Source organism: Haliotis rubra, unplaced genomic scaffold (genome assembly GCF_003918875.1).
Source record: "Haliotis rubra isolate DU_JTF1 unplaced genomic scaffold, ASM391887v1 Scf96, whole genome shotgun sequence".
Lineage (NCBI taxonomy): Eukaryota > Metazoa > Mollusca > Gastropoda > Lepetellida > Haliotidae > Haliotis > Haliotis rubra.
In genome coordinates this window covers 1,240,081-1,256,851 of record NW_025767701.1, presented here as the reverse complement: position 1 = coordinate 1,256,851, position 16,771 = coordinate 1,240,081, and the positions used below count along the sequence as shown (strand labels likewise).

The 16,771-nt window shown below is 41.7% G+C and overlaps 1 protein-coding gene across 1 annotated transcript; it reads left to right on the top strand.

Moving 5' to 3' along the window:
- The first annotated feature begins 427 nt into the window (after positions 1-427).
- Positions 428-9,058, top strand: LOC124265070. Its single transcript, XM_046699863.1, has 5 exons — positions 428-699; positions 4,543-4,875; positions 7,394-8,264; positions 8,338-8,389; positions 9,022-9,058. Exons 2-4 carry the CDS (start codon positions 4,548-4,550, stop codon positions 8,363-8,365), a joined length of 1,227 nt encoding a protein of 408 aa, XP_046555819.1. The 5' UTR covers positions 428-699; positions 4,543-4,547; the 3' UTR covers positions 8,366-8,389; positions 9,022-9,058.
- The last annotated feature ends 7,713 nt before the right edge of the window (positions 9,059-16,771 follow it).

Sequence of the window (16,771 nt, the reverse complement as noted above, 5' to 3'; positions counted from 1 at the left end):
GATAGTACTAGCTCGCTGATAAACCATATTAGAGTTTACCTTGACTTTACCTTCAGAGTTATGTTCTGACTCTAAGTCAACTATTCCCTCAAGCAGGAGGGGAGGCAAGGTAACATCAAGTACCATGACTTTTCATCGGTGTTGATGAGATAAATCCTGACTGAGTGAGTTTTGTATTCAGACGTTTTCTGTAATTTTCCACCATTGTTACGAAACCAGTTTCGTACATTGAACACTCTACGGGGTGACGAGCGAAGCACTGATCTTCCGGACTGCCATTTAAATAGAGAATCGACGAGGAAGAGTGTCAGTTTATCTACATCCTCATATTATCAGCAAGTGTTTGATGAGAAGGCGTCCACACACATACCTCGGAAATACATTCGTTGTTCGCGTGACATATCAGGTTTCGGATCTGATTGTTGCAACCCATCCTTTCACGTGACCTGACCTTTGCTTCGCGGAACAGCTTTATCAAACAGGTTCGACAGTAAATTGATCTCGTATCGACTCGTATCGGACTTGAGATCCACCATCAGCGGAATTGTTATCTACAGTTTCGTCTCCAGAGGGAGGCCGACATAACCGAGATATCTAAAACTGGATACACTGTCATGATAGCCTGAAATATACATCATCCCGTGACGTCTCGTCACTCACTTACAGTGTGTGTTTAGTCACACAACCATCTCTCATACGGTATGTTTCATTGTTTGTGTATTTCATTAATATGTTTACCGGAAAACTACTCACTCTTGTGGTTACGTTACTTTTGTCATTTGTCTTTGCCAGTACGTTTGACATGTCTGTGTTGTTTCCTGTTGACTGGACCCGTGAAGATCCGGGTTAGAATTGATCTTCAGTAACCCATGCTTGTCGTAAGAGGCGACTAACGAGATCGGGTGATCAGGCTCGCTGACTTGGTTGACACATGCCATCGTATCCCTATTGCATAGAACGATGTTCATGTTGTTTATCACTGGATTGTCTGGTCAAGACTCGATTATTTCCAGACCGCCGCCATATAGCTGGAATACCGCTGAGTGCGGTGTAAATATAAACTCACTCACTCACTCCTGATAACTGACGCAATGTGGTTCGATCATGTCCTCACGAAATACCCTAGTCTGTCATACAGACCATGAAATAGATGTATCCAAGAAAGCCCGTGCAAGTCTAAAATATGTGGCAAGTCTAGATTTCCATAGTTTCAGGAAAATGAAGAAGACGACTCTGGGCTCTTTTTCATTATATCTTATGATTATTTTTATGAACGTTTTTTTCTGTAAAATATGTTCATTTCAGAGACTTGATGTTAGTCTACAAATACCCTCACATATCCGCATAACTGAAATATCTTCCAAGCACCTTGCATGAATTCCTGGTTCAAACTGCCCCAGGTACACGGCGATTTGCCTGAACTGATCGGTAATTTGATGTAACGTCAATATACATCCATATCTATAGGCGTCGATAGTTGTTCTTAATATCAACCTCTGATCTGTCTGGTCAATATTGATTTATATTTTATGGTTTCCCGTCATATAGCCCAATAGATGACGCCTATGTGATAATAGATAATAGACAAAACTGTTAAAATCAGTGGTACTCACTCCTTGCTGGTGTTATTGCTTGGCTTTCTCAAAACATTTCAGTGAATAAACAAACAACTTTACGATTCCTTATATTATAGAAAGATGTTTATGGCAAATTCGTCAGCATTCAACAATGAGTATATTCTTATTTAAAAGCTGCTGTAAGATAGGGAATACAAATATAACACTATTACCGCAAATTACGTGGAGTCCGACAAGGATGTCCTTTAACCCCTCTGTTATTGTTATTGTTTTTTGTAACTGAAATCTAGGATTCATAATGCAGAACTGAGAGGAAACATTTGTTGGTAAAGAATTCCTAGAAATAGTCCTATCACTCGACGCCCATAGTGTTACTGGTTTGTAGCGAACAAAAACAAGATATATTTTGTACAAATGGGGACTAGAAATCAACATGGATAAGACGTAGCTACTAGTGCATAGGAACGGAGGCATCGTCAAAAGTATAGAAAAGTGGAAATAGGGCAGTATAGACATTGGAGTTTTATCCTATTACAAATATTCAGGCATCCTATTCACATCCCTATCATGAACAGAACAACCTGGGCATCTCGTATACTGGACGTATATTTCTTTACTACCCACGTGGTCAACGTATGGGTAATTGCATATTAATCTCGTACGTCACACGAGTGTCGTATCGCGTTGACCTGGGCCTAGATTTTCGAAGCTCTCTTAGCGCTACGATAGTCGTAAGTTAATGTTAATGTATGGCACTTACGACCATCTTATCGCTAAGAGAGCTTCGAAAATCTAGGCCCTGTGTCGTAACGACTTGACCTGAGATTCTAACGATTTGATTTGATAACCGATGACCTCTCAGTTAGGTCACGTTGTGACGGAACTACTTGTTCATTCATAACAAACACGAGAATTCTTTCATTCTACAACTTATATGCATTGTGGGGATGTAAACATTGCGAACGTTGCCGTATCGCTGTCTAATTGTGAGTCGAATTGAGACCTCATATCCGTCGAAAAAACATAAACGCAATGTTTCCACCAGTGATGTTAGCCGAGTGAAGCAATTGCAAACCAAGAAACGGGGTGCTACGGAGTAGTTTACTGTAGGAAGGTGTACGAGGCGATGACAACTGACTTGCATCGTGACCTCATGCAAAAGTATACTACAGAACAAAATTCTTCCGCAACTTCTTTATGAAACCGGGTTTGAAAGCCTGAAAATAACAAAAAACTACGCTATTTTGTCAATTTTATGCTCGGTCAGATACCATAGGAAGGACACTCGTTTCGTATAATTCGTATGTAATGAGACCTCGTGTAGTATTCTCTATATATGCACTGTATGCTTCCCCATGATAGCATCTGGAACTGTAAGCTGGGCCCTGTCTCGTATATCGGAAACAGCTTACTGGAACTGCTTATTTGTGACGTCATTCCGACTTTACGTCACAATATGATTTGAATGACGTCACTATTGCTGACGACGCAACAATACAATTGTGTGCGATATTTAGGGGATACGCGTCGCCGATATAACTAAATTTGCGGCTATATAACCACCGGTATACGTCCCCAATTCGTCAAACACAGTACAGTTATCCCCATTCTAATTCAACTCGTTTTACGCTGTTTTTTCGTGAAAGAAATTCATTACTTAAAACCAGGTTAAAGTTCCTCTAGGTCAAAGGTTAATCACATCACTCCTTGAACTTACACCATCGCCAGAAAAAGTAGTTCCCTATTCAAACTTCAACACCTTTATTATGTGCATACACACTCCGGCACAGCGACGACTAACATAACATCACTGCCACAGGCTAATTTGCATATCACGTGACCAGACTTTTCTCTTGTTTGTAAACAAACGCGCATATTCATAATAAGAAGAGACTGGACTCACGAAAGCTTTTCGGCGCTCTCTTCATAATGTTTTACATTGTTACATATATATTCTTCCACAAGAAGGTCTATGACAGTACATATTTATATATCAAACTGGCTGCATCGTTTGCTCTCCATCAGCTTCGATGACAGCACGTGGAGCCATACAACCTATGTAAACAAAGAATCGCTACGCAAATCGAAATAGTGTTACATGTTTTTGGATATTTTCTCAGTGAAACTAAACCATTCTATTAAAGATGTTTAATTAGATGTGTAAACTCGTAAAAAATAAAAGAGTAAAAGAAATATGTACATTATATTGAATGGACATTGCAAGATGTGACGAATCGTCACATTTTTCTGGCCTGTGCCAGAGGTACTATGCTGGCTTGCCGCATGGAACTCTGGGTAGGAGAGTGATGCACACGCTGTCTAAATCTGACAATGATGAATAATTCATAGTGTTATAGATAAAATGGACGGAATAATGATGAAACCACTCTCTAGTTATCAGAAATGAGCGGCACGCTGATTCCTCAACTACGGGCCATTATCAGTTCTGTTGTAAAATGACGTCACAGCAGGTAACGTCACGCTCCATAATGACGTCATAAGTCTTGCTTCATGATCTAACAGCGTTGGGTCAACAGCCCGTTGCGAGTAAGTTGTTTCAAAGACGTCCTTGGTTGTTTGAACCTAAAATTAAATTTAAGATACTGTTTTGTCTTTTTTAAACGCACATTCCACCCATTTTAGCTGGATAGGGGAGTTAATTGGCCTAGGGCTTCTGCAAATGACAATGCGCTGAAAAACAGCGTTACCCCAATTGTGTAGGAATACATTCAAAGGTTTTGGTGGATCGGTTTTCAAATTGCGACCGTATATGCTGATTATACGGTCGGAAATTTATAGCATTGACCAATCAGAACTCGTGTTACATGCTAAGTTGAATTAGAATTGTACGCATCAATACGCAGTGAATAGTCTTGCAATTTCCGGGAATCGAATACCATTCGATCATGTTTTTCAACAAATCAGATTAATGAACACGGTGACTTTTGGTTTACAATATTTTCAGATACCATGAAAGCCGCAGGGGCACCTGCTGACCAGACGCGGGTCAATCTGACCGTGCGTCATGTGATTCACAATGAGAAGTCCCTGGTCGAAGCTTACATCCTGGCCTTCCTGTTGGGGCCATTGGGAGCACACCATTTCTACCTGGGCCGACCCTGGTATGGCGTGGCCTACTTCTTCACCTTCGGCTTGTTTGGGGTGGGGTACCTCGTGGATCTGGTCCGGATCCCGTTGCTAGTGAGAGAGGCCAATTTAAGACTGATGGACCCATCTCTTGCTGACAAGAAGTCTCTCCTCGACGCTTACATCTTGTGGTTTCCATGTGGGATTTTGGGTAAGTGTGCTGGTTAAAATCAGTGAACATGGTATTTCACTAAGTGAGTGAATTTAGTTTTACGCCGCTCTTGACAATTCTCCAGCAATGTCACGGCGGGTTCGTGAGTGATTCGAATGCCTAAAAAACAACAACAACAATTAGCAATAAGTTTCTGTCAAACTTGATGTTGCAAGACATCGTCAGAATATCTCACTGTTATTTCCATTATCAATATCATTCAAAATATATTAACAATATCATGAGAGAATAAATGAAAATCGTTAAATGAGTGAGTGAGTATGGTTTTACGCCGCTTTTAGAAATATTCCGGCGGGGACACCAGAAATGGGCTTCACCCATTGTACCCACGTGGGGAATCGAACTCGGGTCTTTGGCGTGACGAACCACTATGCTAACCCACCGGCCCACACGGGGCCAGACGAGCCAGACGAAGTCAACAAGAATGTCACGAAAGCGACACTAGAAATAGTATCGCAAGCAGCGCTTGACGTAATTTCCATAGACTTACATGTTATTTCAGTGTAGCATAAATAATTTTCATGAAGTGAGTTTAGGATGGATCTTTGTAAAATTTGACAGTCAAATTTTAAATCATCTCTGCTCTGCGCACATAATTTCAGTTCAATTTTCCGACCACTATTTAACTAATGATATAACATTTATCAACTTACGTATGGTTCCACAATGCACAATCCCATAGGCCGCCATGTTAAAGGAGTTCTCGGCACTGTACACATATTGATTAAATTGTTGCCATTCGATAAATAAGCAACGAAAACTTAAACAGAAATTATGTGATTGTAGGTAATATGCTTCCTCACAAATGTGCAGAATTTGACTTGGACCTTACGAAAATTAAATTCATGAAAATTATTTATGCTACATTAAATTAACATGTAAGTCTATGGAAATTACGTCAAGTGCCGAATACCTTTGGCACGACGTTTGTATCAACGAGACGATCTAACGTTTTTTCCACTAGTCTTGGTGGCTGCCACTCGCCTTCCACTGATAAAAATGATCACTGGTCAAATAACATGCTATTATTTAGTGTTCTTAATTAAATGAATGTATAGTGGTTCGTATTTCAAGGTCTGTAGGGCAGTAGGGTAGCCTAGTGCTTACAGCGTTTGTTCGTCAAGCAAAAGACCCGGGTTCGATTCCCATATGGGAATTTGTGAAGCTATTTTTGTCGTGTCCCCTTTCGTGATATTGCTGGGCTGACTGACTGACTGAGTTTGGCTTTACGCCGCTTTTAGCAATATTCCAGCAACATCACGGCGGGGGAACACCAGAAATGGGCTTCACACGTTGTACCCATGTGGGATTCGAACCGGGGTCTTCGGCGTGACGAGCCAACGCTTTAACCACTAGACTACCCCACCGCCGGAATGCTGGAATGTTGCCGAAACGGCATTTAACTAAACTCACTCACTTACTCAAGCTATGTGTATTTCTGAAGCGGGATAGCTACTGAGGCCTATGTCCATTGTGTGATGAAGCAAACAACTACATATTCCTCGGACGTTGACATCAACGACACTTCGCTGTAACAGCATTGTAGGGGAAAGTTGATGCACCTACAACGTCGCGACAACGTTGGAGGTGTAGAGACCACGTAGCCACAACATGTACGTTCAAACAACGTTGGTGGATACGGATAGTAATTATGCCGCTCCTTGAAACTGCTCACCGATAAAGCATACGGTGCAAATGTTCTGTATCAGCGGACTGTGGCATTCTCGGTACGACGTGGTAACGACGTCGTCGTTTTGAGGTGCTGTACCGCAATGTAAAACCAACGTAGACGCATTGACGACATAAAGACTAATCGTTTTAACATCGTCGGTTTACAATCGTTACTGACAGATACGCCCCTACAGAGGACTGACTGACTGAGTTTGGTTTTACGCCGCTTTTAGCAATATTCCAGCAACATCACGGCGGGGGACACCAGAAATGGGCTTCACACATTGTACCCATGTGGGGATTCGAACCCGGGTCTTCGGCGTGACGAGCCAACGCTTTAACCCTAAGGCCTCCCGCACAGACAGACACGAAGACACGATGTGTTCACATCCATTACAGTAGTTGCTATTTGTTTCATTTTGATACAGATAATCGATGTTATTGAGGTATTTTCAGTTTTGCTGGAATAGTGCTAAAAGCGGCGTAAAACCATATTCACTCATTTGCTCATTAAAGCGATTTCCATTTATTCTCTCATGATATTGTTGATATATTTTGAATGATACTGATAATGTAAATAACAGTGTGATATTCTGACGGTGTCTTGCAAATTTAAGTTAGACAGAAACTTGTCGTTGGGCATTGGAATCCCGGTTTGCACTCATCAAGTTCCTCATCGCCAACCTAGGCTATGAACATCTTAGTCGTGTACCACTTACGGCTCTCAATGGTATTTTCTGTTAACTGAAATACTGTTTACAACGTGGCGTCAAACTCACTCACTCACTCACTCACTCACTCACTCACGACTATTTTTCCTTCCAAGGTTTTCATCTTTTCTACCTGAGAAAACCCGGGCAAGGCATTTTGTACCTGATGACCTTTGGCCTTTTTGGAATCGGCTTCCTCATTGACATCTTCCGGATGCCGTACCTCGTCAAAGAGGTCAACGACTACCCTCCAGGATACAAGCCACCAAAATCCATGTTCGCAGCCTACATGTTTGGGTTGTCTCCCTTTGGGATCCTTGGCGCCCACCATTATTACCTCAACAGGCCGTTTTGGGGCCTTTTGTACACGATAACGTTGGGCTTGGTGGGGTTGGGGTGGCTGTACGACTTGTTCCGGATGCCGTGTCTCGTGCGGAGGGCAAGGGAGATAAATGCTGGGGAACGAGATGCTGGACTTAAGCACGTGGACGACGTGTACATCCTCTGGTTCACGTACGGCATTAGCGGAGTGCATCACTTCTACCTCGGTCGGCCTCTGTGGGGACTTTTATACTTCTGCACTTTGGGACTATTTGGAATTGGTTGGCTTGTAGACATGTGCCGCTTGCCTGGCTTGGTCAATGACTACAACAGGAACTACGTCGAACGTCAGCTACTGGCTCAGCAGGCTCGACGACAACTTGGTGGGACGGTGACTACGTCGGTGACTGGACAGACGGTTGTAGCTACGACTCTTCCTGGAGCGCCTCTCATGAACCCTCCCAACCAGGTAATGATGCCGCCACCATATACCCAGGGCTACCAGGGAGGGTACCAGACGATACCTATTGCGTACCAGCAACAACAAGGGTACCAACAACCACAGGGCTACCAGCAACATCACGGGTACCAACAGCCACAGGGGTACCAGCAACAATACGGGTACCAGCAGCCACAGAGATACCAACAACAACCACAGTCAACCAGCAGGGACAACGTATCGGGTACCAATCATACATTGCCACAGCGATACCAACAACAACCACAGTGACAACCGGAATGGGTACCAGGGAGTTGAAATCTGTTAAACGTGGCGTTCGATCCAAATCCGGGTAAGACGTTTTGACATTTTATGCTTATTATCCAAGGACACCTTTTAAATGCATTTGCTTCATTTGTAAAAATAATAACTTTTACCGACATTCACCTGTTGTCACTAGATGTATAAAGACAGCCTGTAAATAATCCTTTAGATCAAGATCAGACAAACAGTTTACAAATAATATCCAGTCCTGTCGATCCTCGGGTGGTCACCACCTATATACTACGATGCGTTTCTATGGTTTTCATAATCATTGTGTATATGAAAGAAAGACACGTAAGATGTTAATCAATAGATGAGACATCAAACACATGAAAACACTTTTCAGATGACCCTATTTACGGACGCTATTTCATGCCAGGTGAGTCGACATAATCCCAACGCACCTAATTGCCATCTATAGTCTGATCTATTGTTTTCTGCAGCTATTCGTATTCTTCTAAGTTTTGCCAGATATAAACATTTTTCTTGTTTCAGGTTTACGACTGGCCCAATTGTGTAGGATACAGCCCCAGCCATAAAACAGGTTTTTTCTATTTCCGACAGTACGGTCATAATCGTTTCTGAATCAAATAAGAACGGCCAACATATTTACGTCCAGTCTAAACAGTACGCACCATAACGAGAATACATTTGTTTCAGGTTTACCTGGCAGGGAGCAGCCCCGCCATACAAAGCGATCGTCCAGCGCGAGACAATGGCAATGATGAAAGCGATCGTAAAGATGATCCCATCTTCCAACATAGACTTACGACTGTTGTAGCGCTACGATCGCTTTGAGGAACGGGGCCCTGTCCTTGAACCTTAAATTACTAAACTGCACTCTTTTAATAACAGTATCAAAAGGTGGCAGGTGGGGTAACCTAGCGGTTAAAGCGTTCGATCGTCACGCCGAAGACCCTGGTTCGATTCCTCACATGGGTACAATGTGTGAAACCCTTTTCTGGTGTCCCTCGCCGTGATATTTCGGGAATATTGCTAAAATAGCGGCGTAAAATTCACTCACTAGACAGGACAACAGCCGTGGTCATGGGTCGCAATGTCGCCCAGAGCGCTCTATTAGCTGTACGGTGCGGTGAAATCCAGAGACCCATGGTGGGTTCGAATCTCGGGTTTATCCGAGTCTTTTTTTTAAGTCTGCCCGCATTATTGCCAGGCTTTCAAAAAGGAGCTGAACGTCCAAGGACTGCATTACTTCGGTCTTTCTTCCCACACCAAGCAGACCCCTTGATACGAGCATACCGTTCAAGGCTGAGTAAACACTATGTATGTTGCCTGGTCTCACCGTCCAAATGTAAGTCAAGACTCAACTATGAGGTCGGGTGACGTGACAACTGTGCTCAGTTTCCGGAACACGTTGTTTTTGTCACTGATGTTGCCTTTATGACTATCCCTTCCAAATATTTTAAAATATGCTTTATAAGTGGTATAATTCCACACTGTCCTTTTACTGTATATCTCTTTGAAGTGGGGCGGTGGGTAGCCTAGTGGTTAAAGCGTTCGCTCGTCACGCTGAAGACCTCGATACCTCTCATGGGTACAATGCGTGAAGCCCATTTCTGGTGTCACCCGACGTTATACAGGGATGCCAACCTCTACGATTTTATCGTAGTTACTACGGAGTTTAGCCTCAAACTACGCCAATACGGTTGCACTAGAAATTCTACGAAATATGAAGGAATGTCATTAAAATTCGGATATATAGACAAAAACATATTTTCGTTAAGTAAATACATATTCGCCAAAAAGAGACGACAAGAAGAAATGTAATGCTGATAATTTTGAAATCTACTGTAGGAGGTATGTGAAATTAAGCTTCACTCTTGATTAGTGTCATTTAATCTCTCTTAGACTCCATCATGATTTTAAGTATTTAGTTGACTACTAATTTTATGGTCAAACTACAAATTTTGATCCTTGAAACTACCATTTGCAGCACTTTGGGGTTGGCATCTCTGCGTTATATTGCTGGAATATTGCTAAAAGCGGCGTAAAACCAAACTCACTACCTCACTCTCTTTGAAGTCTTGGTGATCTGGAACTTGTTGCTTTTGTTTTCTTAAAATACTTGATTACTGACCTTGCCAACAATGCTGTGTTGGATTCCCCAGCGTCATAACGCTATACTACTGTAGCTTGAAGCATGCTCTGTTTGACCAATGTCAACGTATTTCGTGCTGATTTATTAACATACTTTATAAATTAACGGTGATCCGAGCAATACTTGATCTTCACTAACCCATGCTTGTCGTAAGAGGCGACTAACGGGATCGGGTGGTCAGGCTCGCTGACTTGGTTGACACATGTCATTGTATCCCAAATGCATTAATCGATGTCAGTCACTGGATTGTCTGGTCCAGTCCAGATCAATTACAAGCCACTGAATCGCTGAGTTCGACGATAAACAACATATTAATAAAAGAACTATGTTGTCAGAGTATTAATCAAAGCATGTTCAGTCGGAAAATGTTGACTTGTTTGATTTGAAAGGTTGTATTTTTTCACTGTTGTTTTGTTTTATGTTTGTCATTGATTCAGAATCAGTGTACAAAACTCTGACCTCATATGAAACGTGTCTTCAATTGGTACACTTTTTCATGTTTTTATTGCGTGTATTTAGTGCTGAAATGTTGTTTGTGGGTTTTTGTATACAACAATGTTGTACATACATATTGTATGATTTAACAAATAAATTAAACACATGTTGAGCAGGTATTGTTTTTTTGTTTGGAATATTTATAGCATTGTATGTCTTTATTAATTATTAGTTTTCAATTACGAAATTGTTCATGTATGTATGTGTGTGTACGTGTGTGTATGAGTGCGTGCCTGCGTCCGTTCGCTCGTACGTACCTACGTATGCTTCAGCACATATTTCGATAGAATCTGAGTCAAATTTAATGTCGTTATTCAAGATATCACTCGCCATGTCCAAAGTCCTTCACATAGCCAAATGATCTCTCTGCTGAAAGGACCGTTAGGTTAGCCTAGTGGTCGGGTTCGATTCCCCACGAGACAGAGGATCGATTCCACACATGAGTAGAAGTCCCCCCAAAATGTTATTGTTAGAATAGTACTACAAGTGCCGTTAAACCATAACCACTCACTCATGCCGAAAGCAGAGTCAGTTTTAAGATTCCAGTAGTATCATGAGCATGTGCTTCTGAATAACTACAACTTAAAAATACCCAAAATATAGAAATAGTAATAAAACAAAAGAAACGCGCAGGATATCATTGAGAAATAGTCGTATCTATACAACTTACGTAGTAAAAGCTTCGTAATGTTTTCATACGCCTGAGACTTGGCCTAAATGATGTATATCAAGGAAGATATTCATCTATTATAAAATCACAAAGGTTCTGTCCATTTTGTAATATGTACAGAATTTGTTTCTATTTCTTTGTCCTGCCATATAATGATTTAAGGCGTTCTGTATTTTCAACAATGGTGGATCAAATATTAATGCTACTCTCTGTATTCAATACTTTCGTGTAAAGCATCCCTATTACAATATAAGGTAGCTCTATTTATTTATCACGCGCTTATATTGAGAAGAGATTCAATGTAACGTGTGTGTCGCATGTTGTATATGTTGTACATATCATACATATTTATTCTGTATATGGGCCTCTGGCCTTCATGCAATAAACTGATAAAACTTGAGTGAGTGAGTGAGTGAGTTTAGGTTTACGCCTCTTTTAGCAATATTCCAGCAATATCACGGCGGGGAACACCAAAAATTGGCTTAACACATTGTACCCTATGTGGGGAATCGAACCCGGGTATTCGGCGTGACGAGCGAACGCTTTAACCACTAGGCTAACCGCCCCAGGATATCATTGAAAAACTGCACTGTCAAGTAAATGTACATAATTTGTTTCATTTGATTGTCCTGCCACACGACACGAAAGGGGCGTTCCGATCACAGCATGGTGGATCACGGCTCTACATCTCCTCTCGGGATTAGTTGTATGGAATTATCTATTCTCCCAGCATTGTGTTGGCAAGTTGGATCATTTACATATCATATCAGGCGGGGTAGTCTAGTGGTTAAAGCGTTGGCTCGCTCGTCTCGCCGAAGACCCGGGTTCGATTCCCTATATGGGCACAATGTGTGAAGCCCATTTCTGGTGTCCCCTGCCGTGATATTGCTGGAATATTGCGAAAAGCGGCGTTAAACCGAACTCGGTCAGTCAGTCAGTCAGATCCGGGGATATGCCACTGACGTTCGATTTTGAAATAGGTATGAAATAAGTGAACTACAGTAAATTACGGTATGATAAAACCAAAGGACCCTTAACTTTAGTATGTAATTACTGGAGTTCGTGTTTAATAATATACATCATATTGTTGAGACTAAATTCACACTTCGTCATATCCGTGAGTTACTTGTACACGTGAAGATCCGGGTTAGAATTGGTCTTCAGTAACCCATGCTTGTTGTAAGAGGCGACTAACGGGGTCGGGTGGTCAGGCTCGCTGACTTGGTTGACACAAGCCATCACATCCCAAATGATCGATGCTCGTGCTGTTGATGACTGGATTGTCCGGTCAAGACTCGATTATATACAGATCGCCACCAAATATCTGGAATATTGGTCAGTGTAGCGTTAAACAACAACTGGTTTCGTTAACGGTTATGATTTACTGGTCAAATCAAAATGTCAAGGTAATACTTTCTTTCCCCTGGTCATCCGAATCAGTGTGAGTGAATGAATTTAATACAGTAGTTCAGTTATTGCACAGATTGGCGACATGTAAGTAATGTTTGTCCTAGACATGTGCCGTTTGTTTGTTTGATGTGGAATACCGCACTCAGCAATATCCCATCTATATGACGGCGGTTTGTAAATATTCGAATCTGGACCAGACAATCCAGTGATCAACATCATGAGCATCGACCTAGGCACGTGGGATACGACGACATGTTTCAACCAAGTCAGCAAAAGGAATGACAAGTGTTTTATGGATGATCATCTTCTTAATTGTACAATAGCGACGTTTCGGTATCGATGCTTAAGCATGAGGTGAGGTGAGGTGAAATTGGGTTTATCGTCATAGAATATTTCGCTCATATGACGACGTTGCGTATGTATGTGTATGTGGTACTAGAGACTGCTGGTAAGCATGAGGAGATAATGCCGCAGTGAAGCATGTGCTTGAAACCAGTCCTTGTTGTATATTAATGCATCCATATACCGGTAACGCGGTCGTCGCTATTCCTCTCTCCGGGCGGACGCTACAATAAACGGAATGAGGCAAAACGTTTGAAACCGTATCCATATAACACGTCGCTATTATCATTCATTATTGCATATAACTTCTAGAATGCCTCTCAAACAGTTGAAGTCAGCAAGCCTGACCACCCGATCCCGTCACCTCTTACGACAAGCATGGGTTGCTGAAGACCAATAACACGGTTGTTCACGGTTATTCGCTTTGCTGAAAGCACGGGTAGGGTGTTGACAAAAACAAGTACAATCAGGATGAACAGGGATTCGAACACATATTTGCAAACACCAAACACGTGTAATGTTACACAGGGAGCGGTTAAACAAAACCAGATAGGTATATTGGGTTTTGCTGGATTCATCAGAGTTTCATTTGTCAACATGACGTCAAGGGGATTTGTATGAGATACAGGGTGGTGTTGCCATCACTTCTCTGAAAGTAAACCTGAACTTCAAGGATATACAACATTGGTGTTTGGAAAATGTTAGTCGTTGCCTTTTTATTTTGAAGAAAAAACTATCGTTTGCATCTCAGATATCGCTCCCTACCCGCCAGCCAAACATCAATTGATGTCCCACATTTGGTGAAAGGGACATTGATTGATTGAGTTTAGTTTTACGCCGTTTTTTTTATCAATATTCCAGCAATATCACGGCGGGGAACACGAGAAATGGGCTTTACACATTGTGCCCATGTGGGGAATCGAACTCGAGCGAACGCTTTAACCACCTAGGCTACCCCACCGCCCCTAATGAATGGGACACATTACCAGCTGCTGACCTTCTGGTAGCTCTGTTATCTTATATGAAGATGTTCTGTTTGTGCTTCTCACGTGTATGCTGTGGACGAGTGAAGAGAAACGTAAGTTGTAAACCAATTGGTCTTCCTGATACAGAATACTGAACAGCAGCTCCGGCAGATCTGTGTATGCCTGTACCTGTTTCACAAACAATGTGAGTCTCTTGATGTACATACTGTCTCCGAAATACAGTGCATTTTCTGAAGGATTTAACGCCAAGCCCTGCAAACATCGTCCTCGGAAGACTACCGTTTTTATGCCGGAGTATTCCACTGAGATTATTTCGACCGGGAGACACAGGTACATTAAGTCGCGCGTCGGGTCCATTACTATTGCAGAAGGGTTGTTCTTTCCTCTGAATCTTCTGGATTGAATGTTCAACAGATGCTTGAATGACGTCCCGTTTACGGCCAATGTGTATATCTGTAGATCTCGGTTAACAATAGATAGTAGAAATATACCCCTGCTGGTGTCCAAGGTCATTGCAGTGCAGTGGACATTGCCCTTTACTAGTTTTAAACTGCTGTTGTCAAGATAGGTGATCACAATTCTGTCTGGTTTAGCCGATGAAGACAGTAGAGTACGTGCTGTGGCGGAGTATGACATTGCTTTGACGTATTTGAAGGTCATGTTAGTGAGGACGTCATATGACCTCTGCGTCACGGAATAACGGTAGACAGCAGAGGGCCAGGGGGTCATGTGCTGTGTTATCAACAATTCCACATTTCGCTCTTGTTTCATTGATGGCACCACTGAAAAATATATACTTGATCAAAATCTCATACATATATGTATACATCATATATATATGTCATCGCAATGAAAATGTGATGATGTCTGTACAGAGCTACCACTCGCCAGACGTGTGTTTGTTTGTTTGCCTGCCTGCTCTGTCCTGTACACTGTAACACAGAGGGTACATCACACTGTATACCCCGAGGGACAAGGCAACAACGAATTTATTGCTATGTTCCAGCCTCACGATCCCCATATTGTTTGACTTTTTATCTTGGTACCCCCAAAATACGCATAACCTGTAATAAATGCATCACAAATTTCGGGAAACAAAATATGCAAGAAACAGTTTGTGTGTCTGAGATAGGTAGAAGTCCGCGAGAATCCAACTTAGATATTAAAGTGCATGAAAAGAAAAACAATTTGAAACTACAATCGCTGGTTAAAATGACTCCCCATTTATGTTTACTGAAGAGCTTATTTAGGAGACACTATCCACCCCCTTTCAGTTGACGTAATCATAATGACATAACTTATTCTAATGATTTCACTTATTCATACACGATGCCAAGGGTTCAAACTAAATACTGAATGATCACACAAGTGTCAGCTCTCAATATATTGTAAACAGTGCCACTTTGAATATCTGGACACAGTGTTTTTGAAAGATTAAAATGGGTGTGTCCTTAAATAACAGCACCGTCTAAATCTAAATCATGCAATCCATATCTTTGGATTTATTATGACATGAAGGCATCCAATACCATACTGATATTATTGTTTATAATATTATCGGATGGCATACCATAATCCAAGAGGTATTAAATGACATATCGTTTTTCATTTACTGCAATTATTTTGCAAATATTATACCCCAATGTGTTGTGATGACTAATATCTCGTTAACCACATTACCCACACATGTGAATATTGGATATAGCTTTGCTAATGATGCCTTCAAAAAAGAATGGAAGCTTTTCCAACATTGGACCTCGAGAATATAGTCAGGCTCACTGCATGCATTTGATAGCCCTTCGTAGCTCCGTCAATTCACCAGTAAGCTTTGTCAACTGTTATCAAGGTTTTTCTCAAGGAGGCTGTGGGGTAGCCTAGTGGTTAAAGCGTTGGCTCGTCACGCCGAAGACCCGGGTTCGATTCCCCACATGGGTACAATGTGTGAAGCCCATTTCTGGTGTCCCCCGCCGTGATGTTGCTGGAATATTGCTAAAAGCGGCGTCAGTCAGGCAGTCAGTTTTTCTCAAGAATTCATTCGATCGGTTAGCTAAACATGCGGTATACATGCTCCAGCGAATAATCTGTATTTGTAATTAGTTGTTCTGATCAGTTCGTTATTTATATACATTTACAGAATAATTTACACACACATACACAAAAATAATTATTCATTTATATTTTTAAAAATATGTGCGTGCTTTGTTTGTTTTGTGCTTGTTGTTCTTGTTGTTTAAAGCAACATTCCAGCTAATAACAATAGCATCTGCGCCAGACAATCCAGTGATCGATATGGTGAACAAACGCCTACTCTTTCGGTGAGTGAGTATGGTTTTGGGCCGTCTTTAGCATTTAGCACAAGATACTGGAATATCACGGCGGGGGTCACCA